The sequence below is a fragment of the Arachis stenosperma genome, chromosome 6 (assembly GCF_014773155.1).
Source record: "Arachis stenosperma cultivar V10309 chromosome 6, arast.V10309.gnm1.PFL2, whole genome shotgun sequence".
Classification (NCBI taxonomy): Eukaryota; Viridiplantae; Streptophyta; class Magnoliopsida; order Fabales; family Fabaceae; genus Arachis; species Arachis stenosperma.
In genome coordinates this window covers 130,485,652-130,500,482 of record NC_080382.1, presented here as the reverse complement: position 1 = coordinate 130,500,482, position 14,831 = coordinate 130,485,652, and the positions used below count along the sequence as shown (strand labels likewise).

The 14,831-nt window shown below is 30.4% G+C and overlaps 1 protein-coding gene across 2 annotated transcripts; it reads left to right on the top strand.

Moving 5' to 3' along the window:
• The first annotated feature begins 7,883 nt into the window (after positions 1 to 7,883).
• Positions 7,884 to 14,593, top strand: LOC130935009 (nicastrin). 2 transcript variants are annotated; one of them, XM_057864543.1, is made up of 17 exons: positions 7,884 to 8,219; positions 8,314 to 8,427; positions 8,580 to 8,694; positions 8,823 to 8,905; positions 9,003 to 9,079; positions 9,477 to 9,554; positions 9,787 to 9,858; positions 9,957 to 10,030; positions 10,575 to 10,707; positions 10,845 to 10,916; positions 11,944 to 12,063; positions 12,177 to 12,248; positions 12,376 to 12,516; positions 13,176 to 13,260; positions 13,370 to 13,811; positions 13,908 to 13,983; positions 14,076 to 14,274. In XM_057864543.1, exons 1-16 carry the CDS (start codon positions 8,141 to 8,143, stop codon positions 13,948 to 13,950), a joined length of 1,800 nt encoding a protein of 599 aa, XP_057720526.1. In that variant the 5' UTR covers positions 7,884 to 8,140; the 3' UTR covers positions 13,951 to 13,983; positions 14,076 to 14,274. The 2 variants fall into 2 exon arrangements, with proteins under 2 accessions (XP_057720526.1, XP_057720525.1); XM_057864542.1 differs by lacking the exon at positions 13,908 to 13,983 and having other exon boundaries at positions 7,910 to 8,219; positions 14,076 to 14,593.
• The last annotated feature ends 238 nt before the right edge of the window (positions 14,594 to 14,831 follow it).

Below are 14,831 nucleotides of genomic sequence, written 5' to 3'. Positions count from 1 at the left end.
TGATTTGAATGAAATCCAAATTATAAATTAATTGTATAATTTTTATTTTCTAAGATAAGTGTCTTAATTTTAATATATTTGAAATTATAAAATAATTTGAATTTATAATTTTTAAATTTAAAATTATTATAAAAAGCAACAAATTTTTAAATATATGGGTATTTTAAATATTTAAAATTTAACTGATAATATACAGTTATTTATCCTTTTTTTAAGACAAATTACATAAATAAATAAAGTAGAATTTAAAATTACTCAATTACAATATTCGGATAATGATTATATTTTTTGAACTTGATAAAGAAATAAAAGATAAACAAAAAGATAAAGATTCAAACAAAATAAAAAAAAAGATAAATTAAAATTTAAATAAAAACAAAAAAGATATATTGAAATTGAGTACAAAGAGAATTATTTTATTCTTTACCCAATTTGACACAATAAGAAAGGGCTTCTCAACCTAACTTGTAAAGGCCATAACTCCTCAATCTTCTATCCAATTCCTTCGTGCAACAAGAAAAACTCTTTAACCTCAATTGTTTTCACTTTACACCATGGTTTTATTACGAAATTCAAAAAAATTTAAACCTCTAAATCATTCTATACTACGACTACCCTTGTTTATGAGATATTTATAATCTCTTATTATGTTAAAATATAGAAAAACTCTAAACTCATAATTATAAGGCCCAATCTAATAATTAAATAAACAAAATAAAAATACATCAAATTAAATTAAAATATTCAAAAAATATAAATTAATATCTTTTAAATAATACTTGAACTCTTTATATTACGAATATTTAAAACATATATTAAAACTTATTTTAATTATATAAATTATTATAGAATATAAAAATTTTAAAATTTATCCATAAACTATTACAAATTATCGCAATTTATACTTATATTAAATTGTAAATAAATCGTTAGAGACTAAAAGAGTTTTTACATAAAATAAATAGTAGGGGTGGCAAAACGGGTCGAGCCCGCCGGATCGATCCGCTAAACCCGCTAAAAAGGGGGGTCGGGTTAGGATTTGGAGCCCGCCAAATTAGAAAAACCCGCCAAACCCGCACCGCCAAATTGGCGGGGCGGGGCGGGCCGGTCCGTCGGGCCAAAGTTTTTTATTTTTCTTTTTTTTTTATTAAATAAAAGAGTTGTTACTATTATAAAATTAATAATTATAGAATTTTTAAACACTTTTTTTTCATTTTTTTTTTTATTCTTCTTTTAGTTATTAACTTTATTTATTTTATTTTACAATTTCGTATATATGCTCAAATTATGTGACTTATTTTTTAAAATAAAAATAATTTTATTGACAAATATTATTTTGAACAATTTTATTGAAGTTAAAAATTAAAAAAATAGTAAAAAAATTATATTATAATTTAACTATTTTTTATTTGTATTTTATTTTTTTATTATTATTTTTTAGTTAATTTTAATAAATTTTATTTTTCAAAAAAAAAAGAATTAAGCGGGCTAGCCTGCCAACTCGCCAATTCGCCATAAAACGGGGCGGGTCAGTCCGTCCCGTTTATGAAGCGGGCCTAAGCGGGGCGGGATGGGTTGGGGCGGGCCAGCCAGCTTTGCCACCCCTAATAAATAGCAAAATAAAAAACTGCGTGTAAGGGAGTCGGGGATTCACATCCATTATCTCATTCGGTCATTCCATGTAGCTTTGGAAACTGAACCATAGATATAGATGATAATTTTTCTTTTTTTTTTTAATAGATGATGTTATTTCCAACAACATAATACTACAAGTAATAAAAATAATAACTTTATTTTCTTCCTTTAATTTTTTATGATAATAATTAACATTCTTTTTTATGACAATTTTATATTGACGACCATATGAATATGTAGTCAACTTTAATTATATATTTTGTTCGATTTATATTTTGAAAATATAATAAATAAATAAATATAATCTAATTACGAAAATAAAATAAAGTCAACCAATAAATTTTAATCCGAGAAAAAAAATATAAAATAAAGTAGGATGTATAATAAGTTTAAAATATTTTTTTTCTTTTTATCCATTAAATTTTTTATTACGAGATTAAATTTATTAAATTAAACTCAATTTACATTGGCGGTGTTTGTGATTCAATTTAATTATCTGACTTTAATTTGAATAAAAACTCAACTATATATTCCGAATAAAATCAATATCAGTTTGATTCGATTTTTTTTTTTTGAAAATTTTCTAATAAAATAAACAAATGTATATAAACTTGATAAGCCTATTTGATTTTTTATGTTGACTTTTATAAATATAAGACAAAATCTTATTATCTAATGTTTTTTATAAGAGGTGAAATTAAAATAATTAATGTTTTTTATTTTCAATCTTTTGTCTTCCAAAAATAAAAATATTTAATTTTTGTAAGTAGAATATATATAGTTGAGTTTATTAATGTTTTTTTATTTTCATAATCAAATTAAACTGAATAAAAAAATTTAATGGATAAAGAAAAGTTGTTTTAACATTATTGTACATCATACTTTATTTTATATCTCTTTTTATCAAATTTGTTAGAAAATAAGAAAAAATAGTAAAAAAAAGGTTTGTGTTTATTTAAATTGTGTAGAATTTTTTTGGTGACTATTTAAATTGTGTAGAATGATACAATATAAAAAAGTATTTATAAGTATTAAAAAAATAAAAATAATAAAAATATAATATCTTATAATAAACATTCAAATATGCTAAATAATTCTAATAAAAACTAATTCTAATAAAAACTAATTCATCCTAATATATTCTAACAAAATTAAAGTTTATTGATTCATTTTATTTTATTTTCATAATTAGATTATATTTATTTATTATATTTTCAAAATATAAACCCAACAAAAATATATAGTTAAAGTCAACTAAATATTCATATGCCCATCTATATAAGATTGTAATAAAAAAGGAGATTGATAATTATCATAAAAAATTGAAGGAAGAAAATAAGGTTATTATAACTATTACTATGTAGTGTTATGTTGTTGGAAATAATCATTAGTTATGCTTATAGTTCAGTTTCCCAAGCTATACGGAATAAAATAATAGATATGAATAAACTGAGATGTTTAGGTAGCGTTTAAAAAAGAGACAATGTTATAAATAATCATCAGTTAAGTTTTAGTATTGTATTTGGTATAATATAGAAGATAGATATTGAAATAAGAATGAAATTTTAATTTAATTTACACAAAAAATAAAGTTAGAATTAATTAATTGAAATGAGGATATTTTAAGTAAAAAAATTTATTAAAGTTTTAGTCTCTATCCTAAAAATTTTCAATATCTTGATTCTTCACTTTTTAAGATACTGGAAATACTTAAATTTTAGAAACAAAAACTAAAATTTTAGTATCAGTTTCTAATTCTCTATACCTCAAAACAAAAGCGGTTTACACCAAATAAGTTTAGAATAAAAATGTACTTATTATTCAAAAGTTGTAATTGAGTAATTTTTAGTTCTATTTTATTTATTTATGTAATTTGTCTTATTTTTTAATTTTTTAATTAATAAAATATAATTACTAACATTTTCTAAATAATAATAATTTAACAACTTCAAAATAAGTAAATAGCATAAAAAAATATGAAATAATAATAATAATCCTAGGTACGGGTGTTTATCCAAATTAAACAAGTGTGCACAATCACAATTCTTCAAGGAACAAAAGAATTATAATTATAATTATATATAAATAGATAAATAGAAGATAAAAATAGATAATTCAAAATTTAAAAATCAAATCAAAATATATGATTTAAAAAAGATTTGATGATAACCGAATAACCGAAGATAGATATTTAATCAGTTGGATAAGCTTCATCCGCTAAGTAATTCAACTATAAATAAGAGCTATTTTTTTAGGGGTGTACATGAGTCGGGCTACACCGGCTTTGGCCTAACCCAGATCCGACTCGAAATATAGGCCGTGCCTATTTTTTAGACCCTAACCCGATCCTAAACCCGATGAAACTTATGCACCTTCGGGCCGGATAAAAATTGGGTGAAAATCGGATCTTTAACATGTAAAAATCACCTAATCTTCAACCATGATTTCACAATTCACATAGTAAAATTCACTTAGAAAAATATAACAAGAACCAACCCTTCTTTAAAATTAAAGTATAACCACAATTAATACTAATATTGTCTAATAACACCAAATATTTAAATCAATACAAATAACACAATATTATGCATTAGTCTAAAGTCTTATGCATTTTAAACATAAAATATTAACTTATAGTCTTATAATGACTAATAAGACAAAATATTAAAGTTTGCAATACTTAAATTTCACATAATAATATTTATCATCCATCACTAATAACACAAAATATTAATTGTGTACGATGACCTGGCCACCGGACTGAGTTCGGGTGACCCAAGCTATGGTCCGGACCTGATCTGAAATATTGACCAGGTCTATTTTTGAGACCCTTACCCGGCCCTAGACCCGATAAAATCACACCAAATTAGCCTCTAAAAAGTTTGAGGCCGGACCGAACCATGAACACCCCTAATTTTTCTTTAGTGTTCACCTGATTTGACTGATTGCTTGTATTAGCTAATACAATAATGGCGGGTAATTTTATAGAGAAGGGGTCTTCCGAAAAAATTTAATGATATAAATCTCTATGGAGTATAAAAATTTTAAAATTTATACCTAAACTATCACAAATTATCATAATTTATACTTATATTAAATTATAAATAAATCGCTAGAGAGTAGAGACTAAAAGAGTTTACATAAAATAAATAGAAAAATATAAAACGTACGTGGAAGGGATCGGAGTTGCGGATTCAAATCCATTATGTAGCTTTGGAAACTGAACCATAGGCATAAATGATGATTATTTTTAATACAGAGAAAGTGAACCAAGTGAGTTTATGAGTCAGTTCTAATTAACTCTATTCATTAATAATTTGATAAGTTGATTGTGAGCTGATAAATAAAATTTAAATTTAAAATTGAACTCATAAATTAAATAAATTAAATTTAAATTTAAATTAGTTCAGCTCATTATTAATTCATAAATTGATTCGAATATATATATATTAAATTATTAATGGTGGAAACTCATATGCAGTTGACTTCACGTGAAGTTGATACTTGAGAACCCTCAGATGATTTGACTGATTTGACTAAATTTTCATCTAACGGCTCTCAGATATAAACTTTACGTGAAGTCGACTTCACCTGAGTTTTCACCATATAATTTTATATATATTAGTGTTCTTATTTAAAATTTTATAATTACTTTTTATATAATTTAGATGTAGGATATAAATAAAAAATTGATAATTAATAGATATACAATATATAAAATTATATTTTTTAGTATAAATAAATTATAATTTATTAATATAAAATTATAGATTATGTTCATGTTATTTAAGTTAGTTCGTGAGCTCGAACCAGTTCATGAATTTTAGACGAATCAAGTTTAAACTTAAAAAATAAACTCAATTGTTAATGAGCCAAGCTCAATTTTCATAAATCGAACCTGAATTTGGTCTAACTTGACCCAACTCAATTCACTTTCAGCCTTATTTCCAACAGCATAATACTACAAGTAATAGTAATAATAACTTTGTTTTCTTCCTTCAATTTCTTATGATAATAATCAACATTCTTTTTTATGACAATCTTATGTTAACCACCATATGAATATTATTTAGTCGACTTTAACTATATATTTTTGTTGGATTTATATTTTGAAAATATAATAAATAAATATAATCTAGTTACAAAAATAAAATAAAGTTAACTAATAAATTTTAATTTGAAAAAAAGAGGTATAAAATAAAATAGGATATATAATAATGTTAAAACAATTTTTCCTTTTATTCATTACTAAATTCTAAAAAGATGAAGGTTCAAAAATAATTTTATAATAAAAAATTAACTAATATTGACTAATTAAAAATTTATTTCCTATTTTTATTCAATGTGAATTTCTGAAAGATAGTCTAAAGTGAAATTGTAATACATCCTTTCATGTTTAGCATCGGATAAGTAATTGGAATGCCATATATATATATATATATATATATATATATATATATATATATATATATATATATATCATCATCATAGAAACACGAAAAGGTTTGAAATTTAAGAAGAAAAATAAATAAAGAAAATGCCAGTTGGCACTTCGCAGGACGAACGAGCCAAGAAAGAGGGCGAAGAATTGATAATCTATCTGATCAACAGGTCAATAGGTCTAGAAATAAATAAAAGAAATCATAGACGTTGAATTAAATTCCTAAAGAATAAAAACAATAGTAAAGAAAAAGATTCTGCGTCTATTCCATTTTTAGCTTCAGTAAGTTTTTTCAAAACATTATTTCTAAGTTAATTTTTCACGTTAAATCAAGTTTATTCAATAATTATTATAAAATTGATATTAGGCTAGATATTTCCAATCCACCAAATATTTATATATTAATATTGAAAGATAATTTCAAAAAAAAATTGATTAATTTTAACTAGAAAATATTTGGTTCCTAGTTTGAAGTCATTTATGTTTTAGACAATCCTCTAATTAACCCTTAAACCATCTTTCGAGTTCGGATTATTTTCACTGAATTGTAAGAGAAAGTTCAATAATTGAGGATGTTTGACAAGTTGCAAGAAAGCTCACGGATTCTTCGTGTCTCTACTTGTTTAGCACGCTGAAGACTTTTACTTGGTAAAGAAGAAAATATGGCACACTACTATATATTTGGGACACTACTGCTACATTTTCCCTTGACTAAGAAACTTGAATTGAATCTTGATCACTTAACATAGACTATGTGAAGCAATTATATGATGATGATGAACATGAGATTAGGGGAACTCTTGTGCTCAAGCGTGCCAATCCTGGGGTGGTTAATGGATTCAATAGCTGAACTATTTGCCGCTACTTCGGGCAAGAAGAACCTATTGAACACTCTGGAAGCTGATGAAGGTGATGTTCCAACTGCAGCTAATGTAGCAGCACAGAAGCATTTTCGACAAAGTCAACTCATGCTCAAAATCTAATGATCTGGGTCGTCTTATGTGCGACCATTACTGTAATTAAGTACTTGCTTATAGCTTTTGATTAGCTTGAATCCTCAGAGACTTGTTACTTGTGAGCGAGTTTTGTGTAACTAGTTAAAAGTGAAACTATTTTGTAATGGCTAGAGCTTGTGAAGCTAAGTGTAACCCCATGCTCATACTACTAGCTAGCTTGTTCTAATTTGTTTTTGTTTGACATCATACTTCTTCTATGAATTCCCTTTGCTCCAAACATTGAATAATGGATCAAAGGAATGTATACACCAAGATTACTAGGATAAGTGGATTGTAGTATTGGACTAATCCAATAATGAATGTATAATTAATAGAGTAATACTTTAATAATTACTACCCTGACTATTATTTTTTTTTAAAGTTCTTATTAAAAATTAGAAATAATTATATAAATATTTGAAATTTAAAAGGATTTCTAGAATTGATTTTCCATACTTAAAAGGCAATTTAAAAACTGTTAACAAAAAGATGTTTTTTTTGGACTTCTCGTTATGCAAAATATTGTATTGTGATGTTCAATAAAATTTAATTTTAATGAATTTTTAATAGAAAATAATTTTACACGTAGGTTTAATTATATAACGATACACTAATAAAAATAATTATTTTTTATATTGATTAGATAAATAATAATTTAAAAAAATAAATATAATTAAATAATAATATACAACATTTTATACCATGGGTATGTTAAAATTAAACTCAACCTAATATACTTTCGGACAAATTTTTTTATAAGCTATGGATATTCCATGAGTTGCCATTTGCGAATATTAAAGTTGTTCCATACTTCCATATTGAGATTAAAAAAGTAAACACTAACATTAGATAAGTGTTAAGCATGAGACAAAGAAGGTGCATCAAACACCCTACTTTACAGGGTACATTAAAGACGGTACCTTGATAACGCAGCCACGGCGCTGAAATCACACTATCAGAGTCTGTGTCTTGCTGTTGCAGAGCTGATCAGACAAGAGGCGACACCCTCCTGCACCCGCACCCGCACCCGCACCCGCGCTCGCACTCTACTAGGGTTCTCTGTTCTCCCATGGCGCCAGCCTTTCTCCCTCTCTTCTACTTCCTCCTCTTCTTCTTCTTCGCATTTCATCTTCCCCTCTGCTTCTCCGGTACTCTCCCAATCCCATTCTTGCTCAGTACTGCTTACACCAATTTCGTCTTTTGTGTTTTCACGGATCGCGTTCAATTTTTTCTGACTGCCAGGGGAATCGAGCGCCATGGAGTCGGTTCCTGATCTTCAGAACACCATGTACAAGGTCATCGATGGAGACCCTTGCGTCCGCCTTCTTAATCTTTCTGGACCAATTGGTTGTGCAAGTCAGTGTTTCCCCTATAACTTCTCTTGCATTTTTCAACTATCATCACCGTTACTCCCTAAGCTCCTATGGCAGTAAGATTTTAATTATAAGTTGTGTTGACCGGTGGATAAGTTAAGCCTAATACTCAGTTTCATGTATGTGTATTTTTAGATCCTGGGCGAGATAAGGTTTTGGCTCCAATAATAGGATTCGAAAATGTTGATGGGATGTCACAGTCTTCTGCTATATTGGTCTCATTTGAAGATTTTCCAAGTCTCTTTAACAGGTGTATACGTATATACATATTTTACCATACATTAGTTATGGAGCAACATCGAATTTCAACGTTTTCTTTTTAGAACTTCTTTGCTTGGAGATTCTGGTTGTTTTCTGAATTTGAGTGTTCCTTTTCAGAATATCAGATGACTTAAGCTTTGCAAGTAAAGTTGCTGGTGTACTGGTCAAATCAAGAACTGATGTGCAGAACAACTTAAAGGGTAACTGACATTTTGTTTGCTTCTTGTCATTTGAACAAACCTGGAGTAAGAGTTGCTTTTAAGGTTGCTTATAATAGCATTCTTTTGCCATGTGTAGGATTCTCTCCGGATCAAAAATTTCCACAAGCTCAATTTGCTCCTTACCATAATTTCAGCTATGAATGGAACCCTATTGTATGATATGAATTTTTTTTTCTTCCTTACATTTTGTTCTGATATTATTCTGTATTGTCAATTACTTGTTCTTTTGCTTTTCCTCTTGTTGTTACTGCTAATATCTTTTTTCCAATTGTAATTTGATTACTGTTTATAGAATTGAAATTATGAGTTATGCATTATGGAGATGCTCTGGTTTATAAAAAATTACTTAATTTTGGTTGATGCTCATTATTGAAATTTGGTGACATGAATGGTGACCCAATTAAGTCTTAAAATATGAAGCTTGTAATAATATGATGTGTAGAAAATTCAATGTTCAATTTTTGCTATAGCTAATTTAATCTTCAGATAACACAATCTATTATCGAGGATAAATTTATTTTTATTTGCTCGTTTTGTTCTTCATCGGCAGGGCTCTGGTATTATGTGGAAGTACTACAATTTTCCTGTTTTCTTACTCACAGAAAGTGCCACAGCGACTATTGAAGAGGTATGGCATAGTATTCTCACTTTATTACATTTCAACATGTTAGTGGGGGGTTCTTGTAGTCATTGGTAATCTTACTAAGTGAATTGATCCACGTAGTTTATCCCACCCACCTAGTGGGGTAAAATTTGGCTGTTGGTGACATATAAGTTGGGTTAGAGAGTCCCCACACAACATACATGTGAATTTTGTATGTATAAAGGATGAAGATTAATGATCTCCCCTTTTTGTGCAGTTTGTAATAAGGAATGAGAACAAAAAAAGAGCTTATACATCTAATGTGGCTGAGTTTGATCTGGTGATGCAGGTATATCCACATTATTTGTTAAGAATTGTTGTGTTATGGGATATTGAGAATAATATTTAAATGTTTACATTCTTTGTTTTCTGATTATCTTGGATTAGACGACAAAATCTGGAACACATGATTCGAAGTCTTGTTTAAAAGAAGCAACTTGCCTTCCTTTAGGTGGATACAGGTGAAGTTTCATAGATCCTATCATGCTTTGTAACTTCTGTGTATAAATTTTAACTGTGACTAGTAGTATGTATATGTATGATCATAGCACCCTACAATTATGTACTCGACTCAACTTCATGTTAGATGTGATTTTGCAACCTAGATTCAAGGTCAATAGTTCGACATGGTGAGTTTCTAGTTATTATTTATCTATTTTCCTAATTTCCTTTCAATTGGAGAAAAGTATGAATGGAAATGACTCTGTGAATACGTATCCACTCTAAGGCAGAATGATAGAATCATGAATATGCAAAAGATTAAGCATCATATTTTCATAGTTGAAATGGGTTGTCCTTGAGCTAAAAAATTGCGGTTGGTACACAAGGCTCCCATTTGGTGGGTTCTAGGGAGAGTAGATATGTATTACTCCCACAAGGCTATTGTTATGTCTATTTCACGCTCTGTCCCGAAGCTAGATAAAGAAAGTATTAATATCCATTGTATCTCGTTATAAACAGAGTTAAAATCTTATCATTGTTTACTTTTGGACTTTTGGAAGGCAGTGTCTGGTCATCTCTTCCTCCAATCAATGTTTCATCCTCAAAACAGTCGAAGCCCATTATACTGGCAGTAGCTTCTATGGATTCTGCTTCATTTTTTCGGGACAAAAGCCTTGGTGCAGACTCTCCTATTTCTGTAAGTGCTAGTGTTGTGTTGCATTTGCTCCACCTTGCCTTCTTTATTCCTAAGCAAACAATATTGACACTTCTTTATGAGGTATAGTTCCTATGTCAAATTATTGTCTAATATAGTGACTACTGACTACTTCACAGGGTTTAATTGCATTGCTGGCAGCAGTTGATGCACTTTCTCATGTGCATGGTCTTGGTGACCTTAGTAAACAGGTGCATACAAGATGAACTATCCTTTTTAAAATAGTTTGATTTTCTTGACTTCGTGTCACTTAAATTTATTAGGTGTCTCTGAGATGTGACTTTATTTCCTTTATTTCTTTTTCTCCTTTTCCTTCTCTCTTTGTGGGCAAAATTATTCTTATGGGCTAATATATCCAATCTAATTATTATTGCGATGAGAGAATTATCTATCATCCATCTCAGTTTCTTGTGGTAATTTTGCGGTTGAATATTGTTGGACCTACTTCCCCTTTTACTTTACCTCTCTTTATGATTTTTCAGTCTCTCCCAATCTTCCATTATTGCACCTTTTCTCCTTGATAAACCAATATTGAAATCTAAAGCTCCCTCTAAAGTCAAATCCTTTATTTGGACTATTGTGCTTAATAGAATTAACACCAATGTCAATTTACAAGTCAGAAGACCACATTAGGCTATATCCCAAAATGTGTGTGTAATGTGTTAGGAACATTCAAAAACGGTCTCAAATTCGTTTTTACATTGCCCTATGACTGATTCTTTGTGGAGTTCATTGTTCGGCATGTTTGGAGAATCTTGGGTGTTCCCGGCATCACTAGATCAGTTTCTTTTGAATAGGTTTTCAGGTTTTAGGAGAAAAAAAGAGGCTAAATCTTTGAGGCAATGTGCAATATATTCCACTATTTGGAGCATTTGGCTAGAATGCAATCTACGCACTTTTAATTATAGATTTGCCGTAAAAGTTGTTGTTTGAGAGTGAAGTATGGTTTTCTTCAGAGGACTTTCCCTCTCAGATATGATGAGGGATTGGAAAGATGCAGCTCATTGAAGTTTGTGGTCTTTTTTTTGTATTTCTTTTGGTTTGGGAAAATTCTTTCCTCCACTCCTTTGTATTGTTCCCTCTATTCCTTAATGAAACTTTCTTTTATTAAAAAAGAAAATTACTTTTCATGTTAATATGGTAGAACATTTATTAGTACTCGAGTCAAGAACCAGTTGTCAAAACTTTATTGCTGACAGTTTCTTACACTTGATGCAGCTTGTTTTTGCAGTTTTCACTGGAGAAGCATGGGGTTACCTTGGAAGTAGGAGATTTTTGGTAGAACTTGAGATAAACTCAGATGCTGTTCATGGCCTTAATCACTCATCAATTGAAACGGTAGTCATCTAACATACTGCATTGAATTTATTAGCTAGATTGCCCATAACTGCCTCCTCTAATATGATTCTCCTAGTAACTATTCTATTCTTTTCTGATTTGTTTTGTCACAGGTCGTTGAACTTGGCTCTGTTGGGAAGGGTTACAATGAAGGTGTTAAAAACTTTTTTGCTCATAAAGAAGGGGTGAGATGTTAACTGACATGTCAACTATGTGCATACTCGTGACATATCATGCATATTATACTGTTTCTGTATGTGCACCCCCCATAGATGATCCTGCCAAATTATGGCTAACTCCACATTGTTGCAGGGTTCTGCTGCCACTGATATGACAATGACTGCCTTGAAACGTGCACAAGAGTCGCTGCTATCTGAAAACATAAAGGTTGCATCTGCAAGTGCCTCAAATCCAGGGATACCTCCATCATCGTTAATGACCTTTTCAAAAGAGGTGCTGGACCACCCCCCCCCCCCCCCCCCCCCCCCCTCCCCCAAAATAAATAAATAAATAAATAAATAAAATGGCCAGAAAAAAAATAAAAAAAATTCTCTCTCCAAATAGATAATGGTAATAACACCTTGTTCAATGAAATATAGTTAATTTGCAGAAAGAGCTGTGATTTTCAAAAACATAGGTCTTAACAAAAACTCACTTCTACTTGTAGTGACAGTTATGGTCAATTGAGCAGTTTGTTTATGTATAGCATATAGCATATAGCACATAGCACACAGCACACAGATTGCCTTTATTTGGTAGTATAGCATATAGCACACAGATTGCCTTTATTTTGATACAGTCATATATACAATATTATTAGGCATCTAAACATCACACTTTGGTGGCTATGAATCAGTGTAAACTCTATCATCAAATTGATGGTGCAGGGTGCTATCAGGGCACACTAACAATAACATGCTTAAATTGAATGGTTATGAAAACCTGCAACTTTTAAGTAGGTGAAGCTGCAGCAAATACCCTGTGTTGAATAAGATAATTGGTATTGGGCTAATGGAATAAATTGACTTGTATTAATGTACCATGTTGAATGACATTGAAAACTTTACAAGTGTTGATTAAATTATCTTCTTTTCTTCTTTTTTTCTCCCCAGAATTCAGCAATCTCTGGTGTTGTCTTAGAAGATTTTGACTCTGTCTTCGTCAACAAGTTCTACCATAGTCATCTTGATGATTTATGTGAGCTAATCTATGCCCTTGGCATCATTTTATCATTCTTATTTAAATTATCCTAATCTTGTGCAGTTGTCCTTCCTGTCACGTGTTCTCATTTCTATGACTGATGCAGCGAATGTGAACTCGTCAGCTGTGGTTGCTGCTGCTTCTCTTGTTGCCCGGACCCTTTACATACTTGCTAGTGATTCTAAGGATGTAGAAGATTCAGTTTTGGCTTCTATAAATGTAAATGTCTCACTTGTCAAACAACTTATGGGTTGCTTATTGGCCTGTGATCCTGGTCTTTCTTGTGAATTGGTGAATAAATATATTTCACCCACATCAACTTGTCCAAGCCATTATGTTGGCGTTATCGTAGATGAACCTTCATCTACACCTTATCCAGGATACATTAATGATGTTCCCAGGTTCGTCTGGAATTTTCTAGCTGACATAACGTCAATCCCCAGGGAGCATATTAATAGCTCAGGTTGTCAACAAGGCTGCAGTAGAGATGAGGTTTGCATTAAAGCAGAGACAGATGGAAAGGGAGTTTGTATTCTCTCTACAACTAGGTATTCTCTCTTGCTTCTTAGGTGGCATGTTAATGTGCTCGTGTGATGTACATTTTGCGGGCAGCAAATTTACTTCTCAATTGTCATACATTGTAGGTTAAGATGTGCCATTTATTTCTTACGTGAATTGTGGCAGTAGACAGTAGTGTCCAGGCAGGGAATAGCAAACCTGGTGCACTGTAACTTTATCCTTAATGTTCAAGTAGATATTTTGTTTGATAATCTCATTTTCAAATACAAATGTATATGGTTGATCCTTTGCAGGTACGTTCCAGCATATTCAACACGATTAAAATATGAATCGGGTGTTTGGAATGTTTTGCCCTCAAATTCCTCTGACATCATGGGGATTGTGGATCCTGTCTGGACAGAAAGCAACTGGAATTCGATAGGTATGCGGGTCTACACTGTCCAAAATGCTGCTTACGACCGCATTGTTCTGTTTGGGGGTATTGCTCTGACAATCCTGTCATACCTCGGGGTAGCATTCTCAAGAGCTTTAATCACCAAAGCTATGAAGAGGGACTGATATTTTCTTTAAGGAAACTGAAGTAAATTTTGTGAAACTAGGGCATAAGTGAGTAGGGTCATTTTGATTGACAAATTACAAGTGTCTAAAGAAATTCCAAGGATGTGCATTATTTGGGCCGCATCCTGGTGCTTGTGATTTGTGAATGATATTTTGGAAGTTTCTCTATAGCTACTCACTGTTATTGAATTGCCTTGTAGGTAACTGTAAGCAATGAGTAAATTAATGAAAATAGAGCTTCCTGTATTGTGTATTTATCTCTTTCCCACCATGCCCTTGATGTTATTGAGTGCCTCAAATGCCGAGACTATTGGCGACTTATTTCACTACTAGAATAATGGCGGAAGGTGTCAATTGTTTATAATATCAGTTGGCATTGAGAACTGCTGTTTATTTTCCCTAATTTGCAGGACAGTTTAAGTTGCTACTTGCTATGGTCAGGAGCATAGAAGTGATCAAACATGGGCATGGTATGCATGTTGTTTACGCCG